General features: G+C 33.1%; 1 protein-coding gene across 4 annotated transcripts; it reads right to left on the bottom strand.

The window, feature by feature from the left end:
* Nucleotides 1–3,623: 3,623 nt before the first annotated feature.
* Nucleotides 3,624–10,745, bottom strand: LOC107422066 (protein FAR1-RELATED SEQUENCE 5). 4 transcript variants are annotated; one of them, XM_016031462.4, is made up of 4 exons: nt 10,586–10,745; nt 9,324–9,748; nt 6,547–6,763; nt 3,624–4,020 (listed from the first exon to the last, which is right to left on the bottom strand). In XM_016031462.4, coding segments are annotated over exons 1-3 (630 nt in total). In that variant the 5' UTR covers nt 10,587–10,745; the 3' UTR covers nt 3,624–4,020; nt 6,547–6,559. The 4 variants fall into 4 exon arrangements, with proteins under 4 accessions (XP_015886948.1, XP_015886949.1, XP_024931442.1 ...); XM_016031463.4 differs by having other exon boundaries at nt 9,324–9,739; nt 10,586–10,740; XM_025075674.3 differs by having other exon boundaries at nt 10,464–10,734.
* Between the last annotated feature and the right edge of the window lie 13,675 nt (nt 10,746–24,420).

Genomic DNA, 24,420 nt, shown 5'->3' with positions numbered 1-24,420 from the left:
CTTGTTCGAGCTCGTTATAGGTACTTTCATTAAGTGCATTTTCGATGTCCAAGAGAAATGTAGTATTGTTGTTAAAGACGGAAATGGAAAATATGAGTCGTTGGTAAATGTCAAGTGTATGGCACTGCAATCCAAAGCATGCTTTTGGATATTACCGAATATCATGAATTAGAGCGTTTTGAGTTGTACAAGAAGATATTTGACAAGAACAAATATTTTTGGATTAAGTATGAAATCGTATTTTACATTTTTTGTTTTTGTTTAGGATTGATTGTAATTTAGTACCTTCTAGTTTGGAAAAATTATTTTTTGAATTTTCAATTTTAAAATATTACAATTTAAGTCTTTTAATTTCAATTTGTTACATTTTGATCAATTTGACTTTTAGACTAACGGTGGTTAATGGATATTAAAATGCAGCGTTGTCCAATTTGTTGCAATTAAATCTCTTCCTTTTTGATTTGTTGCAATTTAAGTCCTCTATTTTAACAAATTTACATTTTAGCACCTTCTCACATTAAATGCCATTTGCTATAATTTTATTTGGATCAGGATATAACAAATTGAAGTGTGAGAGTTTAAATTATCAATTTTAAAACTTAAGGATCCAAAGTACAATTATATATTCTAAACCGTATGATATATTAAAGAGAATATTTCATTTACATCCCTTGAAATTTGGATTAAATACAAAAATATTCCTAAGGTTTTTAATACATCGTCCACACCCTTTGGTGGCAAGCTAAATTAACCTTATACCCTAAGTAAAATTAAATTACCTTTAAATGTCTTTTTTTTTCTTTTTTTCTTTTTGCAAAAATTAAATTTTTAATGATTTTGTAAAAATTAATTTGAAGATTTGAAAATTTTTTTAATCTATATTTTTTAATTAATTTTATTTAAACTATGTGATAATTTTTAATTTTTCTTAAAAAAGAACTATCTGATGATATTAATCAAAGAAGCTTTTTTTTAACTAAATGATAATTTGTCAAATATATTTGGTTAAATGTATTAAAATGTATTATAATTATAATCAAATATATTTAACTAAATATTATAATTTTTCAAATATATTTAACTAAACGTATTTGTCAAAAATATATAACTTACCGTATTTTTCAAAAATGTATAACTTACTTTAGAAAGCTTATGTAATTAAAATTATCATATAGTTGTTTTTTCAACAAAATATATATATATATATATATATATATATATATATATATATATATATATATATATATATATATATATATATATATATATATATATATATATATATATATATATATATATATATCGCATAGTTTTAAAACAATTTAATTAAAAATAAAGACATTGAAATTTGAAGTTTTTAAATTAATTATTAAAAAACAAAAGTACAAAAAGAATTTAAAGTAATTTAATTTAGAAGGGCGTAAGGGTATACATAGACTTTGTATAGAGGGTGTAAATAATATTTTTTTAACTTGGAAATATTTTTGTATTTATTCCAAATCTTGAAAAGTATAAACGAAATATTACTTATGCTAAATTGCAGTTACTCGATTGTTTATTTGCCCTTTATTTTTATTAGACACTTGATGTTTTTCTTTGATAAGAATATATATTCATATTTATATTTGAAAAACAATCTCTTAAACATATAGGGTAGTGTACCCTCTCAAAATATTAAATAATGTCCATTTTGATTTCTTCAAAAAAAATAAAATTGTATTATTTTCTTTATTCATTTATTTTTGAAAAACAATCTCTTAAACATAAAGGGTAGTGTCCCCTCTCAAAATATTAAATAGTGTCCATTTTGGTTTCTTTTTAAAAAAAAAAAATATATATATATATATATATATATATATTTTAATATTTATAAAGTATTTTTTTGAGAATTCCACCCACCCACCCCGGGGCCGCTCATAAGCAACTTTTTCTATAAATAAGTTCTTCCATAAAATATTCTGCATTTTCCAAATTATAGCAAATAAATTCTATTTTTAAATTTAAAATACAAATTGAAAATTTTCCACGTATAATTATTAAGCCAAAGCAACAATTTATGCTATCATTGCTTTCAAAAATATTTTTCATTATACAACGGTACCCCCAAACTGAATTTCTAGATTCACCATTGTCAAAATCATATATTATATAATACTTTATTACATCGAAAATAATAATACTTTATTAAATCCAAAAAAAAAAAAAAAAAGTTAGTTATCATTAGGGTTATCCAACATAGGGCTTTCTATTTGGAGAGCTATGGACAAATTACCATTAGTCTGTCCTGCAAGGGCTACGAAAGTCTTCCCCAAGGTTTGCCAAAGAGATTTAATTTTATACCTGAAGTTTTAATTCTAGCAGTCTCCCTTATTAATGACATACTATTAAATTACTTGGCCAAAAAAAATGGCATAATTTTAAATTGCCTCCTCTATGACCCTCTTTTTTTTTTTTTTTTTTTTTTTTTTTTGGTATATTTATCTCAAATTGACCATTAATATCATTACATGTAAATATCTTATAATCAGACCAATTTCATCATCACAGAACGGGATGGATTGGACAAGTACGTGGGAATGTGCTCTGTGAAGACTGCAGTAAGGCTTATTAGCATTTTACTTTCTGTGTATGCATGTACATGTTATAACTAAAGCAATAAGATGAACCAAGTCGTTTTGAACCAAAACGCAGGCATTGGGTTCGAACACTGGGCTTGTTTACCAACAAAGCTTAAAATGCAATTACCAAAACGTTAGAAGGTTCTTTTTTCTTTTTTTTCTTTTTTCTTTTTTTTTTTCTTTTTTTCTGTTCTTGGGCCTCCTGTACATGGCCAAGCTAAACACATGTGATATGTTTGTCTCTTCCATCCCAGCGAATCTGTTGGCCACATATTCCTTCATTATGAAGTGATTAAATTTGGACATGCTTTAATAGAGCTTTTGAAAATCCAAAAAGTGTTAAAAAAAAATAAAAAAATGCAAAAGAGGAAAAGGTTAGTAAAATTGTGCTATAATGAATTTGTTTTGTCCATTATGGTTTGGAAACAAATGCTATGTTTTTTGAAGATTTTATGGGTTTAATCAAGTTTGGGGCTTCTTTCGTCGAAGGAGTTTAGATACATCCATATCTTATAATCAGTTAAATGGAAAGAACCTACTGTAGCTGATAAGTTTAAGTTCTCTCTGAGGATTTCTCATTCTATGTGCTTTTAATTAATAAGTTTTCGATAAAAAAATAAAAACCATGTAAATTTATCATGATGTAAATTTAATTAATAAGCCCTTCAACTTTATCCTCATAAATAAAAGAAATTTAACCTTCAAAACATCAACCCATGAAAATCTAAAAGACTTCCACATATCAGAAAAGATAGGAAACTGCTAATAAGATTGCTATGGAATGAGAAAATTACATCCATAACTATACCCTCGATAAACCATGTGGTAGGGCACTAAGTCTTCCTTGTTCATAGCTCACATACCAAAAAGACAACCACAATATAAGAATAAAAATAAAATATCCACAGAAATTTTTCAGTAAATTATTTTCTTATAATACAAGGAAATCAGCTACTAACAAGGATATTATAATCTATCTGCAAAAAAGAAAAGAAAATCACAATATGAAACTAAATTAAAAATGTCATAACTGGAAATTTGATCATTGATACAATCAAATTTGACTCTTTGAATTACATTCTTTTATTCGTCAATACAAGCAAATCAAATACTATACCAAATTGGATATAAACTATCTGCAAAGAAGGGAATTCCATGTATACTTCTACTATGTCCATGCCCTATCGAATTGAAGTAGAAAATTCACTTACATCTTCAAAATATGCTCATGATTGTTCTTGCAAGTACCACAGGTGTTAAATTTACGTGCAATCCTGGCTCTAATGAACATTGATCACCAAACATGGAAGTTCCAACCATGATTGCGTTTATACCCAATACAACAAATGATTTGGGTCTTTTCGTTTTTTTTTTTTTGTCATCATTTCATTCTGTTGCAGCACTGAAATAAAAGAAAAAGAATGATTACAATAATTTTTTTTTTTTTTTCCCGAACAACTTTCTTATCAAAGGTTAAACAGGCATAAGTTGAAATAAAAGAGACGCAATAACATAGGATTAGTGGTCGCATAAATATTAAGATTCATAATTTACTGGTATCCTCCATTTGTGTACCTTGCTTATAGAAATAGCCATTAGTCAATTCACAGCCGTGGAAGATTATAAAAGATGCCAAAGAGGAAAGACAAAGGAAGTTTTCAGAAAGGACTATAGAAATGGAAATATATTTGTTGAATTTATAATATGAAAAACTAATTCAGTTATCTAGTTGGCAAAAGATCCCAATACCCACCCTAAACCCAAAAAGAACAAAAAATAAGAAGATTATTAAAGGTAGAAAACTAAAAACCTGTTCCGTTATCTTCTATTGGGACCAAAAAAAAAAAAAAAAAGAAAGGTAGAAAGGAGCTTGCAGATGGGGGGCACGTCTGTATCTGGACATTACTGGAATACCCCTACCTGTTGAGAAACCCATGCCAGGAGGGGCCTCCAACATTGTCAAAAGTACTCTGCAAGACAGTTGAACCATAGCTTTATGTCTAGCGCAGTTTGGAGAAAGTGGCCCAATATTAATGAGCACAAGTACAAAGACTCAAACCCATGACCTCTTTTCTACCATACCACGTAGAAGCCCCCACTACTTGAGCGCAACCATATGTCGTAGCTTAAAAAACCGTTTGAAAGGTTTTAACACACTCGTTTTGAATGCAATAGCTTCCAAGAAACCTAGAGTGAAGACGGAGCATGCTTTCTAGAAAAATCAAGAGTCTAGATCACTATGATACAACTACCAGTATTAAATACTTACGCAAACCTAGTTCCAGTACATCCAATAGCAACATCACCAAGATGATGCATTTCTCCCCAACACAGCAAGATTAATCCTCCTTTCAGTTGTCCTAGTGATCTCACCAATAATACCAATAAGGCATACTTGTTTTGCCAAATGGGTGGGGAAACAGGAAAATTGAAGATATCTTGCATCGTACAACTAATGATAATATATTATCAATCATTATTATTCGTTACAGAACATACTCAGGATATTTATAAGTTATATATTACAAGTAATTAGACATTGCATTACGATGATAATTTTTATTCACTAGAAACTATAATAAATATAGTTCAGATAACTAGCAATTTCTGGAATAAAACATAATCATTTATAGTTAGGTGAACATCTACTTAAAAGTTTACACCTGAGTAAAAGGTTAAGAGATCAATGAAAGAGGGCATAATTCTTTAAATACGTGCAATGTTCACTTTCTTTTGGATAATGTGGTTGGAAAGAAATGGAAGGTTTGACCACAAGATGTGCAAAGTCTAAGGGATCTCTTATTTTTACACAGTGATGTGGCTGCTTTTCTTTTGTTTAGATAGATTTTTGAGAGAAACTATATTTTGTTGGTTGTACCTAAATTTCGTAATTCGTTATTGATTGACAATTTCTGAATTTTGGTGGGAAAAAAGGGGAAATTTCATGGAGATGCATAATTTTGCATATTTTTGGGTCATATGGTCGGAAAGAAATGGTAGGGAGTTTATCAATAAGTCTAGTTTTCTCACATTTGGGATATAATTAAGTTTTTGGCCTCTCTTTGGGCATCATCTTCTAACGTATTAAAAGATTATCCTAAATTTATATTGGAAGGACTTGTAAACTTATACAACGGTAGTTTCTTTTATTCCTTTTTTCTTATTTTTATTTTTTAGTTTTTGATCTCTTGAGGCATTCTCATCCTCTAAAATGAATGTTCTATTACCTATGAGTTTCATTTCACATTAAACAAAATAAAATATAAAATAAATAAATAAAATATTCCTACTTCTTTAGTCTTCTACTTCAAAAGTGTTAGAAGAATATTCCTGTTTCTTTCATTCTTATGGGTTGGAAGGATGTAATTAAGTTCAATTAGAGTTTAGGTCTTTTTGACTGCATTTGAGGATCTCTTAACCTCTCTTATGTTACAACTTTCTTTCTTGTGATACAGTTTATACCAAAATAAAAGAGAAGAGAAAAAAGAAAATAATAATAATAGAACAAAATGGAACAAAAACAGTAATCTCTTTTACTTAATTTAATTATCTTATGAGCATTGCCTTCTGTTGTTGATATTTGGACTCTTTATTTTTAGCAAACTGGATTTATCATACACACAAAAATGATAAGGCAATTCAGATCACAGCTTCTAGAGGAGAATAGGGATTTCAATTGTTCTATCCATTTGGTTAAAAATAAAAATAAAAAATGCAATAATAACAAAAACAAGTATGGTGAAGAGAAGCAAAGGGTTAGATATGCAAATGCTCAAAAATTGTAATTACAGAGGTAACCAGCTAAACCATGAGTCTCTCATAGAAATGATGGCCTTGAAAGCAAACTAATTTAGAGAACATAACATAAAAAGAAATGGCATAGAGCATACATGACAAACAATTCTAGGAAGGATGCCAAAATACTCACTCAAACGCTGCGACTATCGATGTTGGGAAAGCTCCTGATCTATGCATTCGAATTCTTTAAGATTGCTAACAACATTTTGAACTTTCTTAGATAGCAGGTCACTATGCTCTTCAACAATTTTCATAAATGTAGTAAGCTGTTCTTGATATGTTGTGCATAGACGTTTCTTATTCCGCAACTCTGTAGTCAATTCCTGAATTTTTTTATCCTTCTCATCCTACAAAAGGTAGTAGAAAAGAAAAATATAATTCAAATTTAGATCATACTTGATCCTCAAATAATAAAATACCCATAAAATAGGATAATTTCATATTCCATTTAGAGAATATATATATATATATATATATATACCACTTGAGATCATCACTTAAAAAGAAACAATAATTAGACATAAATATCACACTAATACAGAACATGGCAAAATTGTAAGCATTAGTTTATATTATGGTAGATATAACGATTTCACAGACATGTCTGTATCATTTACTTACCGTCTCCAGCTGCTAAGCAAGAATGATAAAAGCATGCCAGAACAAAGAGCATATATAGTCAGTCAAACAAATTTAAAGAAAATTTTCTATAAAAGAAAAAGATAAATGGGGAAAGGTAAATAAATAGACTGGTTTTTCCACAAGTAATTTGATTTATTATCTGTTGTTACTGCAAATTCTTCTCTACATAGTTGGAAACTATACAAAAAAAACTTATAGGAGACCTAGGATTTTGTATCAGGCCTTTTCATGTTTCAAATAGTCGACAGTAACAGTGCCAAGTATCAAGCCAAACAGATCTTCTATGAACAGCAATGTATTTCATGTAAATTATGAGCTCATAGAATAAGATAAAATCTAAAACTCACTAAACAATGTTATTTTTTAAAAGAAAGAAAAGACTAGGCTTAAAAACTCTTATGTTGCACTCTGAGAAAAAGAAGCTCGATATAAAGGCATCAAAGAAAGCAAACCTATGATTCTACTAAGATAGTGCTGCTCTTCACTTTGCCCAAACTATTCAAAATAGATGTCTTATCTCTTTCAGAACCATGAGCAAGAGAAATTTATGAAAAATTAACTAATACTGTACTATTATCAGAGTGACAGATTTGTATCTAGCGAAATTTTTCTCAGAAAACTTCATATCTCAAATTAATGAATTAATAATATCAAGTGGATTTCACCTGAATCCTCGACGTTCAAAAGCAACTAATTTCACCAAAGATTCTACTCTGGAAACATGCTGAGCAAAAACTCCAGCTAATCACCAGAAAATCTAGAGGTAAATAACAGAGCCTCAAAAGCCTCAATAGCCAAAATGTTGCATGCTTATTTGTACATAATCAACAGTAATTCAAAGTTAAAAAATTAAATAAATAAATTAATTAATTAACGAGAAATTCCTGTATCCTAGCACAAACTTAAAGAACCTGAGTTATGCCACCAGCAGAGTAATTAGCTACTTCTTTCCCAACATTCCAATCAAACATGACAGCTCTACCTGGCTAATCTTGCTAGGCTTACACCATATGCTCTAACTAAAACATCATCTCAAAGTTATTATCTCAAAATGGAGCTAGTAAAAAACTTGCGGTTCTGATTCTGTTCTGATGGTAAATTTCCCAAACGATTTTATGATAGGACCTTTAAAAGGTTGATAAGGGTTGACAAGAATTGGAATATGGCTGGAATTAATTGTAAAATAAATGCAGAAAATAAAACAAAGGCATAAGTATCACATCAAACTCTCCACAAGCCATAAACCTATTAAGGAATGAGAAAATTTCACTAACCTCCTTACCATAATTATTGGAAATTCATCAGTTACTTCCTCCACGTTCACATAAACCATATAATGTCATCAAGCAGAACCAAGTAGTTAACAGGAAAGGGGAAATAGTCAATATGAAAAGGGAGCCAACTGATGAATATTAAAATCATTGTTAGACTTAATTACAATAGTTAAGCAGTTAAGTCAAACTTAAGGGCTCAATGAAATTCCCACATTCTTAGAATTGATTCTCATAATCTTGTCCTCAAATGAAAAGGAAGAGTCCCATAGATATATTAATTGTTATTGAATTCCTACACAAGAAACTACTAAGACAAAATTAAAACTGCTTATGGCCAAAATAAAATTAAAGATTTCAATACCATCGGAAATCTTGAACTAAGACCCACGGGCCACATTTAAAGCTTGTGTCCAGCGAAAATGGACATTATACAAATAACTTTCGTTTAAGAAATATCTAATATCTATACAACTCAATTCAACATCTTATCAAGAAACAAAAAAAGTCATTAGTAATTACCATCCCCATCTTGAGAAATCCAAGTTAGAGTAAAAAAGCCTAAATTTAATTCACAGTTCTTAATTACTTGGCATTCCAAATCTTCTCCAATGCCATTCTTCTATTGTACATTATTTATATAGACTTATCAGCTTCTAGACTCTCCCTCTCTAAGATTATAAACTCACTACTCTTAGAGGATTATATTGTCTTTCAAAAACATACCACATCAATTGTTCAAAACAATGTGGAAAATTAATACAGAAAAAAATAAATAAATAAATAAAGATTCACTAGTTTTTATTGTAGGTGTTTTTCCAATGCAAACACAAAAAAGTTGATCCTAGAAAGGTAAATATAAAAATAAAAGGCAACTTCCAACCTAATGTAACGAATAGCATGTACAAAAAGTGAAACTCTAATAGTAAAGGCAAAGTAAGTAGGAATATTGGTTAGAATTGGCAAAATCTATTAAATGCATGAAAGAACCAACCATTGTTTGACGAGCTTCACGGGGGGAGACCACAAGAGGATGATTATGGTCCTTCACAAATTTAGTAATCACCCATTTGCCTGACTTGTCATACTTAACATGAATCATTGCCTTGCAACCTTCCCTTGTGCTTGGTCTTGGCTTTCTAACTGGCCCAAATTTACCTCGAATACTAACACAGTAGCCCTCCTTATTACACCCAAGTCGACGAGCAAGAATCCTCCCATCTCTTTCAGAACGGCGACAGGACATTACTCGCATGACAAATCCCAGCCTCCGTGCATACTCATCGTAGAATATTTTTGCAGCATCCTCAGAATCAAATTGCATGCCCTCATATGGTTCTACAATTGTATCTCCTCCATACGTAACAAGTCCATGTATAGAAGAACTCTCCACTGCCACAGTCCCCTCATCTGAATCCACTGCCAAACATTAGCTGTCAAATACCTTTCAAATCCCAACCAAAACCCAAAATTCATCATCTCATACAATTTGCTAATTAGTTCAAGATTATTCAACATCAAATTATTCAGAAAAGAGAATAATAATAATAATAATAAATCATTTATGCCTGTTTGATTTTTGATTTTTGATTTTTTTTTTTTTGGGGTAAAAAATTAAATTAAAACAAATATATATATATATATATATATATATATATATATATATATATATATATATATTCTTTCCTTTGCCTCCATTGGGGTCGTACTCAATCACAGTATCCCTAAAGATCCCCTTTAAATGTAGAAATTAACATTCGTCTCTTAGTCAATGTATAAAACAGCCGGTGAGCTAAAATATCAGTAAATAGACATAAATTCCTAAAATTGCATGAACCCATTTCACATTCAAACATGGTAAAGCACATTAACTATGAAACCACAAAAATTTAAACAGTTGTACATAAATAGAACTACAGTCTTTTACACATTTTAAAGGTGAAAAGGCATCAAACAACCAATGTTTCAATACCAGCAGGCATGAAGAAAAACCCAAACTATTATTCCCCCAAAAAAAAAAAAAAAAAAAAAAAAAAAAAAGAGCATAATAAACCAATAAATAATAAATAATAAATAGAACAAAAAAGTAAAGCCATTAAATAAAAGCTCTGATTGCTCTAAATTCAGTCCTTACTAATGACTGATTCAGATATTAGTAACTGAGCATGAAATGGAAGAAGGAAACGAAGAGCTTCATACAAACAATAAAGAAATCAATTGGGTTTTCTGGAATTAAGGAATAAAAGCTAAACTTACTTCGATTTGGGAGAGACGAAGGAGATTAAAGTTTTCTTGGTGTTGAAGAAGGACTCAGATTTTGTTGGTTCGTTAAGTCCTCAACAAGTGTTCAAATTGTTGAAAGGATTGAGGGAGAGAATTTTGGGCTTGAGCGAGTGTTACAGTGTGGATCAGGATCCACAGTTGAATGACAGCAAACACCCACTTATTTGATGCCACGTTTACATTAATAAATTAAAAAGAAAAAGGAAATCAAAGTTGCAATTGCACCCCTGTATTTTGCAACATTTCCAAATTTTACCAGTATGTTTTCAGAAATTGCAGTTTCACCCCTTCTAGTTTTTAATTTTTTTACCGTTACGCGTGGTAACAAGTGTTAAAATTTTTATTTTGCATGACAAAAATTATTCTATTCAATTGCTTGTTCGATAGCATATACATATTTGGTTTTGTATTTTTCTTTTTTTGTTTAAAAGGTCAAATATATATATATATATATATATGAATGATAAATGTTCATGAAAAAAGATAAACAATATATATATATATATATATATATATATATATATATATATATATATATATATTTGTTAAAATGAACCAAATTTCATAAAACATAATAAATATAAAATACAAAAGTTATATCACTACTGTTAACGATGCTGTAGTAAAGCATTATAGATTGTTGAATAAATTTCCTTACTTTTTTATAAAATACATTTATATTTTGATTTAACACCTTAAGGTTTTACCATTTTATTCTTCTTTCACTTTAGCCCATTTACATGTTAATCTATTCGTCAACCAATAAATTTTATTTATAGTTAAATTTTTAACCATTTATTTTCCTCATCTATATACATGACTCATTTAAAACATCTCCAACTATGCATCAATCTAGCGTAAAGATACAAAATTTGATGCAACTTATACTCCAATTATGCGTCAATAGTTGTACCATTTTGTAGTGAATAAATAATTTTGCATCAAATTCGATGCATTACTGTTCACTTACCAATTTATTGTTCATATCTTTTTTTATTTAGGCTTTTAAAATTTACAAACTAATCTTCAATATTATATGAAAGTTTTAAAATTTTTACTCCGAATGCATATTTTCAACAAAATCAATTGCTTATCTGGGACAATATTGAAATTTGTCCCAAAAAGAATTTTTTTTTTTATCAAAACAACTTTTTATTAGTTTAAATAAATCAAAATGGATTCATCCCCCCAATCGAAAATGTGAAAATGGATTAAAAAAATTGCAAGTGTTTGGGACTCAAAAATGTTCATGTTGGTATTGGAGGGAACCAAAAAACGACTTCACGCAATGGCTACTTCATGGAACACAGCCTCTTTGGGAAACTGACATGTGCATGTCATATAATTTCTTAGCTGTTTTTAATTTTATTTTTTTATTTTTTGTGAGATTAATGTAGTTAGTGATCGTGTCGGTTCGGATATGGAGACAAAGAAGACGTTATTAACAATTTTAGAATTGGATAAAACCTTGATACATCAGTTTCACCAAGCTCATTTCTCCTCTTTGCAGCAAACTCAGTGATAGCTGATTGCTTGATCTTTTCACATGTAGCAGTAGTACTCAACCATAAAGGGTAGCTTGGTGAAACCGCAAAGGCAACTAACTAAACTCAAAACCTGCTTGTTTCAAAGCTTCAAGTCATTTCCCTGTCATCCTGATGTCTGGTATACCTTCACCAATCTAAATTTTGGCCTGTGTCAATGGAGCTTTTTAAACACTATCCAATTAAACTTAATATATTTTGAAGGAATTTTCTGTGTTTCTTCCATTTTTTACCTTAATTTCTTGATGTTCTTGGCTGTTAGGATCAAATGACTCGGTCAAGCAGCACTCATATGCAGCAAAACATTGGCCTGGTTTTTAGTACTCTATAAATTTCTTCGTAGCATCCGTACTATCCATTATGAAAATAACAAAAGTTTCAACCAACAGAAACCAACAAACAAAATTAATAAGCATGAATTTCAGAGTACTAATTCTTATGTTGAATCAGATGAATTGTTAGGAAATGGCATTTTAATAAATTAGACTGCATTTGTGAAACAAGTATGTATGAGGTTGTAACTGAAAAAAAACTTCCCTTCAACTTATATGAGATTTAATAGACGAGGTGCAATTGAAAATATATAAAAAAAATAAAAAAATAAAAGAAGGGCAAAATACTAGACAAAAAAAAAAAAAAAGAAAAAAAAAAAAGGAGTCTACAAGCAAAAAGAAAAAAAAAAATGGAAACTTCATATACAATTATACATAACAAAGTTGCAGGTCCTGTCCACTCCTTTGACCTGGTTCAGTTCCTATGGATCAGTTTGGAGATTGTAAGCAATGAAGCACATAAAATAATAAAGTTTCAACTTTTATGCAAAGTCTTCGAAGAAATGTTAATGTAATCCAGCCATCATTTTGTGAAGTCCAGCCGCACTGCCACAGCTCACCATTGTTGACAATAATTGCTGTGATTACCAGCATAAAACTAGCTCAACGATTGTAGACCGTTGGTGTTGTATATCAGAACCAGTTGAAATACTACGACATTCGGCCAACCTTGTAAGCTTATAAATAGGTTCTAGTTTTCGTTGCATTTATCCCATTTCAATATCATTCATCCCAGGAAAGGAGTGTGAGAGCATTGAGTAAAAACTCCAAGAGAGAGTTTAAAACTCCAGAGGGAGCTTGAGAGAAAAGTGAGCAAACTCCAAGAGAGAGTTTGACAGAAAAGAGAGATTGCACATGAGAATTCAAGATAGAAATTTTTGTATTCTATTTCAGAGAGTAATAAAAATTACTATTTATTTTCTCCTCATATTTCTTCTTTATAGTGGTCAGAGAACTACAATAAGTGGTATTAGAGCTCCAGATTGAGAGCTTGCTTTCAAATTTGGAAAAACAGAACCTCTGTTCTTCAAATTGATGTTTCAAAAAGTTGGTTAAATCAAAGATTTAAGTATACTAGGTGAAAGTACTCGACGAGAAGAGAAAAACAATGTTGGAGAGCAATGCACCATCGCTTGCGCTTCCTCCACGCACTGCCAAAATTTTTCTACAGCAAGTCATGCACCACATGCACCATCTGAAGGTTGAACATGACCACGTCAGCTGCCACATCACCATCGCTCAGCGACACGTCAGCCACGTAATCATCCAAGCAATTTGACACATCATTGGCCACGCAAAGACACATCATCTGCCACATGTTCAGACGTCATTGACACGCATTCTGCCATGTCATCAAAAGTTTCTGAAATTACAGAATAGCCTTTGTATTTTCAAAAATTGTAGGTTAACCCCTTCGTTCTGTATTTATAGGTTGACCTAAAATTTTTGAAAATTGCATTTTGTCCCAAAATTTTTATAATCATATTTTGACCTTCAAAGAGTCAAGTCCACAATTTTCAACCATTCTGAATGCTACAGTTAACTCATTTTGCCAAATTTAACTCTATTTTTTATCAAGCTATTATTGAACAAAAAATGTTCAATGGAAAAATCATCTTGATAAGCTATGATTAAGCTCACTGCCACCAATTATACACTTTGGAGACTTTGAATGGAAGATCTCCTCAGTTATAAAGATTTCTTTGATCCTTTACAAGTTAAAGGAGTAAACTTCAATCCCAATAAAAAAGCAGAATGGAAGAAATTAAATAGGAAAACGATCGATCAGACCAGACAATGGATCGACCATACTGTCTTCCATCATGTTGCTAAGGAAATAGATACATATGTCCTTTGGAAGATTTTGGAGGACATGTACCAAGTCATGACTGCTCAGAATAAAGCCCTATTGATTAGGCAATTGGTAAATTTAAAATTACAAAGTGGAACTTCTATAGCTGAGCATACCAATGAGTTCCAGAGCTTGGTAAATCAATTATCTGCTGTGGAATACCAACTAGAGGATGAGGATCAGGCTCTCCTACTTATAAGCTCTCTTCCAGACAGTTAGGAGACCCTGGTAGTCTCTCTTAGCAATTCGGCTCCAAAAGGCAAACTTACTATGTCTATGATTAAGGATGCTCTATTTAATGAAGAGGCTAGGATGTTTATGGTTAAGGATGCCCTATTTAATGAAGAGACCAGGAGAAAGGACATTAGCATGGACTAGTCACATGCCCTCGTCACAAAAAGAGGAAGACAATAAAGAAGTGGTCGATATAGGGGGAAAGGAAGGAGCAAGAGCAGAGGCAGATTTACAGATGATAGAAAGTTATCATATAAATGTTATCATTGTGGCTTGGAGGTTCATTTGAAGAACAACTGTAGAAATCATTAACAAAGCAAAGACTCCAAGGTAACCAGTCGAAAAAGGATGGAAAGACACTAATCACTATTACAAGAGAAGTGGCACTCTACTCCACCTAAGAAGAGACATGCTTTCATATATCAACCCAAGATGTTAAATGAATAGTTGATACTGCAGTATCCTACCATGTCATTCCACATAGAAATTTCTTCAAAACATACAAATCAGAAGACTTTGGTACAGTTGTCGGGACCCGTCCAAAATTCCTCACCAGAACCCTAGACAAGCCCTGATCCCAGGGAAACCCTACCGAACCCTCCTATGGAAAATCCGGCAGAACCTCCCCTAAGGGATGGACTTACCACAATTTACCTGCACTGAAAACACACTTCTATAATCACCCCTTTATTCCTCCCGCAAACTACAAGTTGTTCCACAATTTACAGCACTTCACAACAATAATAGCAGCCTAGTGCATAAATAAAACATAAGTGTCAAAATAGTATACAGAGCTTTATGAAGTGCTAGTCAACAGAAATACAACAAAGATGAAAGAAATAATACACTGAAATGAATGAGTACAAAGGTACTTCTCGAAACACGATAGCAGTGGAAAATTGGTTCGCTCCGGAAGAACGTCTACCACCCCTTGCACCTAAGGGAACGGAACTTAAAAACGTGAGATGCTAATCATCTCAATGAGTGACCCTAACTACTAAACACTTTTAATGATAATAATAATAATAATAATATAACAATAAGGGAATTGAATTAATACCAACAATTAATAAATAAATAATTACAGTTGGAAATGATAATTTTTCCCTTAAAACTCTCACTAATCACTTCGTTGGAAATGTTCCCTTTTTAAAACAATTTCACAAAACCCGATATTCGTACTTCCTGAAAACCAAGGGATCAAACCATTTGAGAGACAGTAAATAAATAAATACCCCAATATACAATTAAAATGCAATAACTTATAATAAATAATTTTTGAACACCTTTGGGGTTTGAAACTTTATTTGAAAACTACACTTGATGCATCACACCATATACCGGTGATGCCCTCCGATACCTAGCATCCTGAGCAACGATTGGCGGGGAGATTAAAGAGAGAAACTTGCAAACGGCACTTCGGCGTCCCGACAATACTGTTGTTGAACCATCATCCCTGCCAAGGAGGGGGGCGGCTGAGGCCAATAACAAACTTGCCTGCCCACGGTCCAATGGCAACTCACAGGTGAAATAATAATACTTGCGCGCTGAACCACATATATATATACCAGAACACCAATACTGTATGAATGCGTCTAAAATAATTATTAAACCAACTGTACCGTTTTCCAAAATTTACCGTGGGAAATATACCAAATTTTCACAAAATACCATCCCACATATTTTTATTTAACAAACGGTACAGAAACATCGATAACCAATAAATCATAATTTTTCTCGTAACACGAGGTTCAACAATTAAAATACCACGGGCATAATTTATACAATTTAAACAAATATTTTCATAAAATAATTAACCCAGTTATGCCCGAAAATAATACTTAAAACCTCGTACGAATATTACCGAAATACACTTTGCTCATGCATAATAAATAAATTAAATCACAATAAAACCATCATTAAATTGTACCACATGAGCATAATTTAAATACCAATTAAACATAATTAATTGCCCAAAATATATTTAAAGGTGGGCCACTCACCTTAAGCGCGTAAATCAGCTAAGATCCTCCGCGAGATCAACTCCACTACTCGTACGCGCACCTAAAACATCCACAGTACCAACCAAATATATTAATATTTTATTCGGGTAATTCCCAAATGGGTACCCGGGGAGCGAACACCAAACGATATCTAAAATTTACGATTTATATACCGAATCAAAGCTCGAGTGATGAGGATCACGGATTCGGTCTTAATTTCCGGTGATCGGACCCGAGGTGGTCGGAATCTCGCCGGAAAGCTTTCGGGTTTCGACTTCGCAATTCTCCTAAACCGTCTCGAATTGGCGGAAATGGATGCCGGATTCAGGTTCAGGAGGTCGAACACAGTCGGGAGGGATCGGCCGCCGCGGTCACCGGCAACCGTCGTCGGCGGCGGCGCGTGCGGTGGCCGTTGGCTGAGATTTTTTGCAGATTTGTATATCGAGGGGAGAGGAATCCAATGGGACCGGCGGTGAGGCAAACGGAGGCCGGACGGCGGAGAAATCGGGGTTTGAAGAATTTCGGCCCCTCGCCGGAAAAAGCTCCGATCCCGGCGCGTCGGAGGTCCGGTGGTCGTGAAATTTGGTGGGTAGGCCGGACTTGAGGAGGTGGTGAGGGGTGGCTGGTGGTGGAGGGAAAAATGGCCGGAAAGGGGTCAATCGACGGTGGCCGGCGGTGGAGGGAAAAATCACCGCCGATTTTCGCCTCCTCGATCCGGGCGCGTCCGGCAGCCAATGGCTATGAAACTTTGGGATTTTGCCGAAAATGGGGAGAGGATTCCATCTGGCCGGCGCGTGTAAGGTGAATCGGCTGGAAAATTTAAAAACTCCAGCGGCCGGTCGGTTTCTCTCTCTCTCTCTCTCTCTCCTCTCTCTCTTTCTCTCTCTTCCCCGAGATTTTTGTCAAATAAAAGCCACCGTGTGATACTGTTCATTCTACGTGGACCAATCAGGTGATGACACATGGCATCATTGTGCACTTAAGCCAGATATAATAAAATATTACGGTATCCGGTGAATTTCAAACGTCCATAACTTTTTAACCAAATGTCCGATTTAAGCGTGCCGCTAGTCTATGAACTCGTATCGACGAGTAATTTACAACCATACAAGAGTCAAAAAAAAATTACACCACAAGAAAAAGTCAACTCCCGGCACCTTTTGGACTGTTTGTACCTCAACTTGTTTTGCCCATAACTTTCAAACCGTAGCTCCGTTTTCGACGTGCTACTAGTCTACGAACTCGGGGCATCATGCACTTCGCCACGGTACCCTGTCAACTGGAAATTCCAACTGGAACAAAAAGTCAACTTTTAACCCGCTCGGTCAACGGTCAACCTCGGTCAACGTGCATGGATTCCGGTGCGATTTGGGACGGGGTGTTACACAGTAAAGATTGGAAATTCCAGTTATGCAAAGATTGTGAGAACTAGTGATGTTCAAGTAAAAATGAACGTTGGTTATACAATTATTTTGAAGGATGTCTGTCATGTTTCAGACCTTCGGCTTAATCTATTTTCAGGAGCGGTCTTTGACAAACAAGGCCATGACAACCATTTCAGTAATGGCATATGAAAAATGACGAAAGGTGCTATAGTTGTTGCTCGAGGACGTATTTGTGGAATATTATACAGGACTCATGTGAAGATATGTGCAGACATCTTTAACATTGCATAAAGTAAGGCATCTCAAAATCTATGGCACCAGAGAGTTGGTCATATGAGTGGAAAAGGATTGTCTACTTTGATAAGGAATAAGCTTATCACTTGTTGCAAGTATACTGTGCTAGATCCTTGTAGTCATTGCTTCTCTGGTACGTAACATAAAGTTTCTTTCAGTTCCTCTGTGTGCACTCTGACGTTTATGGTCCTATGGAGGTGGAGTCACTAAGTGCAACAGATATTTCCTGACTTTTATCGATGATGCTTCTCGAAAGGTATGAGTATATTTCTTGAAGACAAAGGACCAAGTATTAGACTACTTTAAACTGTTTCATGCCATGATAGAGCACGAAACAAGAAAGAAGCTGGAATGTCTCCATTAAGATAATGAAGGTGAGTATACTTCTAAAAAGTTCAATACCTAGTGCAGAAGACATGGCATTCAACATTAGAAGATATTCCCTCGCATCCTATAACATAACGGAGTAGCCGAAAGGATGAAACGAACAATTATGGAAAAGGTCAAAAGAGTGATTAATATGGCTAAGCTTCTAAAGCCATTATGGGAAGAAGTTGTTCAGGCCACCTGCTATTTGATCAACAGATCACTACCAATACCGTTGAATTTTGAAATTCAGAGAAAGTGTGGTTAGATAAGATTTCCTCTTACTCTCACTTAAAAGTGTTTGGTTGTTTAGCATTTATACATGTATCCAAGGAGCTTAGACAAAAGTTCGATGCAAGATCTACTCCATGCATCTTTATAAGATATAGAGATGAAGAATTTGGATACAGGTTGTGGTACCTTAAAATAAAGAAGGTTATTAGAAGTAGGAACGTAGTGTTCCATGAAAACCAAACAATGGAAGACATTGAAAAACCCATAATGTCTCCTAATCATAGTTCTAGTGTTGAGGATTTTGTTTCTAATCCAGAACCAGCAAAAAATAGGCATAGTGGATAACGAGGTGCATGAAGATATGCCAGAAGCAGACTAGGAGGAAGAAGGGGACATTGAACAAGAGGAGACTCAATCCTCTCAAGAAGCGATAGAACCATCACAGCAGTCAGATGATGATACACCTTCTGAAAACCAGCGGTTTACAAGTTCGAAAATCTGAGCAAGGTCAGATTCCATCAAAATATTTCCAGAATCTGAGTATATTCTACTTACTGAAGAAGTAGAGCTAGAGAGTTTCCAAGAAGCTGTTTCCCATCAAGACCAAAAAAAAAAAAAAAAAAAAAAAGTGGCTGCTAGCAATGCAAGATGAGATGGAATCTTTACAAAAATTTTATACTTATGAGTTGGTTGAGCTTCTGACAAGAAAAAATGCACTAAAGAATAAATGGGTGTTCAAGCTCAAGAAAAATGGCAGCGGAAAGGTACTAAAACACAAGGCCCAATTGGTGGTCAAAGAATTTCATCAGAAGAAAGGAATTAACTTTGATGAGATTTTCTCACCAATGGTAAAAATGACTTTAATTCGAGTCATTTTGGTTTAATAACAAGTCTAAACCTAGCCTGAGTAAATGGATGTGAAATCAACATTTCTTCACGGTGATTTATATGAGGAAATCTACATGGAACAACAAGAAGGATTTGAGGTTTCAGGAAAATAAAACCTCATTTGTAAGCTGAAAAAGAGCTTGTATGGCCTCAAGCAAGCACCAAGACAATGGTACAGGAAGTTTGACTCGTTTACGGTGAGTTAAGGCTACAAAAGCACTGCAACAGATTATTGTGTTTATATTTAAAAAATTTCAAATGGAAACTTCATTGCACTTTTGCTATATGTAGATGACATGTTGATCGTTAGAAAAGATGCAATGAAAATTAGTTAGTTGAAAAAGGAATTGTCCAAGTCCTTTGATATGAAGGACTTAGGACTAGCTCAACAAATTTTGAGAATGTAAATAATATGAGATAGGAAGAACAGAAAGTTATGCCTATCTCAAGACAAGTATGTTGAACGAGTGATAAAGAGATTCATATATAAAGGCAAACGAGTCAACATTCCACTTCCAAATCATTTCAATTCAAGCAAGAGATCGTGCCCCTCATCCAAAGAAGAGGTAAAGGAGATTATGTCATTATCATATTCTTTAGTAGTAGGAAGTCTAATATATGCAATGGTATGTTCCAGATCAGACATTAGTCATGCAGCAGGTGTCGTGAGTAGATTTCTTTTAAATTTTGGAAAGAAATACTGGAAAGCAGTCAAGTGGATTTCAGATATCTTAAGGGTACATCAAAGCTATATTTCTACTATGGGGGAGGTGATCCACTCTGAAAAGATTATACATATGCATATATGGTCTGAGACCTTGATAATAGAAAATTTACTTGAGGTTATCTTTATACTTTTGTAGGGGGAGCTATGTCATGGCAATCAATACTGCAGAAGTTTGTTACTTTATCTAGTACAGAAGTAGAGTACATTACCACAACAGAAGCGAGTAAGAAAATATTGTGGTTAAAGCATTTTCTCACAAAACTGAGTATCAAGCAAGCAAACTACAAGATACATTGTGACAATCAAAGTGCCATAGATTTGAGCAAGAACTCAACGTATCATTCTAGTACAAAGCACATTGGCATCCCCTATCATTGTACATGCAAAGTAATAGAACAACAATTGTTGAAGCTAATGAAGATTCATACAAAGGATAATCCAGCAGATATGTTAACAAAAGTTGTTACTCAAGAGAAGTTGAAGCTGTACGGAGACATAGTTGGATTGGATGGCAGATGACCATCAATTTTTAAATGTGGTTGGAAAGGGAGAATTGTAAAGTCCAGCCGCACTGCCACATCTCACCATTGTTGACAATAATTATTGCAATTACTAGTGTAAAACTAGCTTAATGATTATAGGCAATGGGTGTAGAATGTTAGAACCAATTGAAAAACTAGGACATTCAGCTAACCTTGTGAGCTTATAAACAGGCTCTAGTTCTCATTGCATTTATCCCATCTTAATATCATTCATCCCAAGAAAGGAGTGTTGAGAGTATTGAGTAAGAACTCCAAGAGAGAATTTAAGACTCCAGAGAGAGCTTGAGAGAAGAGTAAGCAAACTCTAAGAGAGAGTTTAACAGAAAAGAGAGATTTCACATGAAAATCCAAGATAGAGAAGCTTTAATTTTTGTATTCTATTTCAGAGAGTAATAAGAATTATTTTTAATTTTCTTCTCATATTTCTTATCTATAGTGGTCAAAGAACAACAACACATTTACCATATCAACATTGCTTATTGGATTGCCTATCTTTAGTCAAGTGAAAGAAATTGTCAATTGTAATGAGTCATGATTCAAATACTTTTAAGATATTATAAAGAGCTAAAACTAAGGAACAATAAATCCACAACAAGAAGTCAGAGCTTTCTGACAATAAAATCAAAAGACAAGAACAAAAAGATTTTATAGTTTTGCGTGCTTCATTTGATCTTTCAAAGATTTTATCAAAGTGTACATTTTCTCTTGTTATCTGATATTTATTGTTGTTCAAATATGACTCAAAAAATCTAACAGAAGTATGATAAATTGATAATGGTGAATTGAGTTAAAGGTTGGTGCTTTTACGTTTCCTTTCTTACTGAGATGATTTTTTCCATTATAATGGCACAATACATAGCAGCATGCTAAAAGCTGTTGGGAGGTAAAGTTCGTTCCAAGAAGAAAATGTTTGGAAAGGCAAAGGTACTAGTCTTTCATTGAACCTCATGGTTTAGTTAACAATGTGGAAAGTTAAACTTTGGAAAGGGTTTTTATGGCTTTAGGAAAAAGAACAGATGGAAGCAAAACTCTTAGGAACTGATAGGAACTAACAACATTAAACCCAAAAGGTTCTCATTTTGATATGGTGATTTAAAAATACACACACATTCGGCTTTACAAATCCAAGCTATTTATAGCTTTACAAACCAACTCTGCTATGTAATAATGACCAAAACCAACTCTAACTTGATGTAAAGATTGAAGCAATTTTTCAATGTGAACATAAGTTGATGTATAATTGCCTTTTGCTTAACCATTAACTATTCATCCAAGGCTTGACATGCAGCTTCTTGTAGGTTTGATTTGTCACCATGTGGGCATACTTTGTCGTGCTTGTTTTAACCATGTCTTGACACCTCATGCTTAACTAAGTTACAAGCTCCTTAAGATCCTCATCTCCTTAAGCTTTTAGGCTTCTCATGCACCTTGATTTTACCTAGGCTGAAACTAGTTTAACAAAATGCTCTCCATGGTTCTGTTTGTTTTGCCATGAGTTTATAAAACTTACACTAACCATTGCCATAATTTTAGCAAAAGCCACTAGTTTATTGTGTAATCATCGAAAATTTTGAAAGCAATGATTGATTATAAGAAAATACAAAAACAATGCATAGTTTTAACTAACTAGTTTGGTCTTGAAGATTTACTTTAGGTTTGGTGTGGTTTTTGGGTTCACTTGACCAAGAGTGTTGTACACAAGGTGTTAGTCTTGTGCACAACCTTTAATCAGATTTTCGGTGTTTGTTTTTGGTATGGTAATATTAAGGTTTATTAGGGTTTTAGTTTGGAAGGAAGAAGAAGAAGGTTTTCGGTGTTTGTTTTTGGTATAGTAATATTGAGGTTTGTTAGTGTTTTAGTTTGGAAGGAAGAAAAAGAAGAAGAGAAGATGCTAAAGTAGGCCACACAAACTAGATAGCACAATTAATTTTGTTTTTCATTTCATTGTTGTATTATATTGGTTCAAAACTTGCCTCACACATGTGAAATGTGTGTGAGACCAAATAGAAGTCTTTAAAATTCAAAAAATACAAATTTCCCACCTACAAAACGTTCAAATACCAACTCACATGTGAGTGCACAAATATGGCAAAGGTTGGTTAGATTTTGAATTTCAAAAGACTGTCTCCATCAAATTGGTTAATGCTACTTTGACCTGATGGAAGGCTGAGATATCTTCATCCCAATTGCTTCAATTTTGACATGTGGTATGTTGAAATATCAAAGATGAAATCTGGAGAAGACCAAGTCCAAAAGAATTGGGTAAGGCTTCCAATTCATCTCAAACCCATGGGCCATAACTGCTGGAAATCTTAGCAGTTATGCCAACTTGCAACCTGCATATCTTGAGCTTCCCAAGTTCATTTTGAGTCATTATTTTTGCTATATTTTCTTTTATATATATATTACAATATATCCAAAAATCAAAACTTAGTTCTAAAAACCCAGAATATGCCAGCCCCAACAATAGACCTATGTGGCTGGAAACATAATTTCCAGCATATAGCCATTTTACAAAACAAAATCAATACCCAACAAAAAGACAATTCCTATGCTAAATACAACAAAACTTAGGCATTCAAGAGACATTAAAAGGAACATAAAACATAGACATAAATATTGCTTTAAGACATTCAACAAAATATTTCTTGTAAAGAAATAAAGATTGTGCAAACCTTGGTAAACTTTGACTTGCACTTACCCCCTTTTCAACATGGTGGTCCTACAAGCTAACGTTTATTAATGAATATGCAAAATGAAAAAGGTTGTAAAAGGAGATACAAACAAAGTATAGTAATGTCTATTAAGATATTGGAAATACTGATACACAATAGACATAAAATTTGTTTACAACACTCCTAGCTATTTATAGTTACAAAACCGATAGCAAGAGCATGCTTCATGAAGTAACCTCCATAGTGTTAATGGAACTTCACTTTCTTCACCCTAAAGTACTTCAATGTGCCTTGACATGTAGTAAACATAGCCTTGCTTAGCCAGAAGTAGCCTTGCTTATTAATTTACCTAGCTTAGCATTGTCAAACTTCATAAAAGAAGATTTACATATGGTTTTGACACATCAATCTTAAGTAGCTTAAGCTACTTGCTCACAAGTAGGTGAACCATCTCAAGCTCCTCCCCTTCATCATGAAGTAATTTCCAAAACCACCTCTTGCTTACTCTTTAACAAAATTTACCTAGCTAGAAAATAAAAACAAAATATAACATATCTTTGGCTTTGTATTGTTAGCCTTGGTTTTACAAAGTTCTTACACTAACAATTGCCATAATTCTGACACATTTATCATAGGATTCTTTGAGGGCTTATTTGCAAAAGCTCAAGCATAAATTTCTTTCGAAGCTAATTGTTATTGCCTTGGACATGGGAATTAATTCACTCAGCAGGG

The sequence above is a fragment of the Ziziphus jujuba genome, chromosome 3, assembly GCF_031755915.1.
Source record: "Ziziphus jujuba cultivar Dongzao chromosome 3, ASM3175591v1".
Taxonomy (NCBI): domain Eukaryota; kingdom Viridiplantae; phylum Streptophyta; class Magnoliopsida; order Rosales; family Rhamnaceae; genus Ziziphus; species Ziziphus jujuba.
This window is presented reverse-complemented; position numbering and strand designations above follow the sequence as displayed.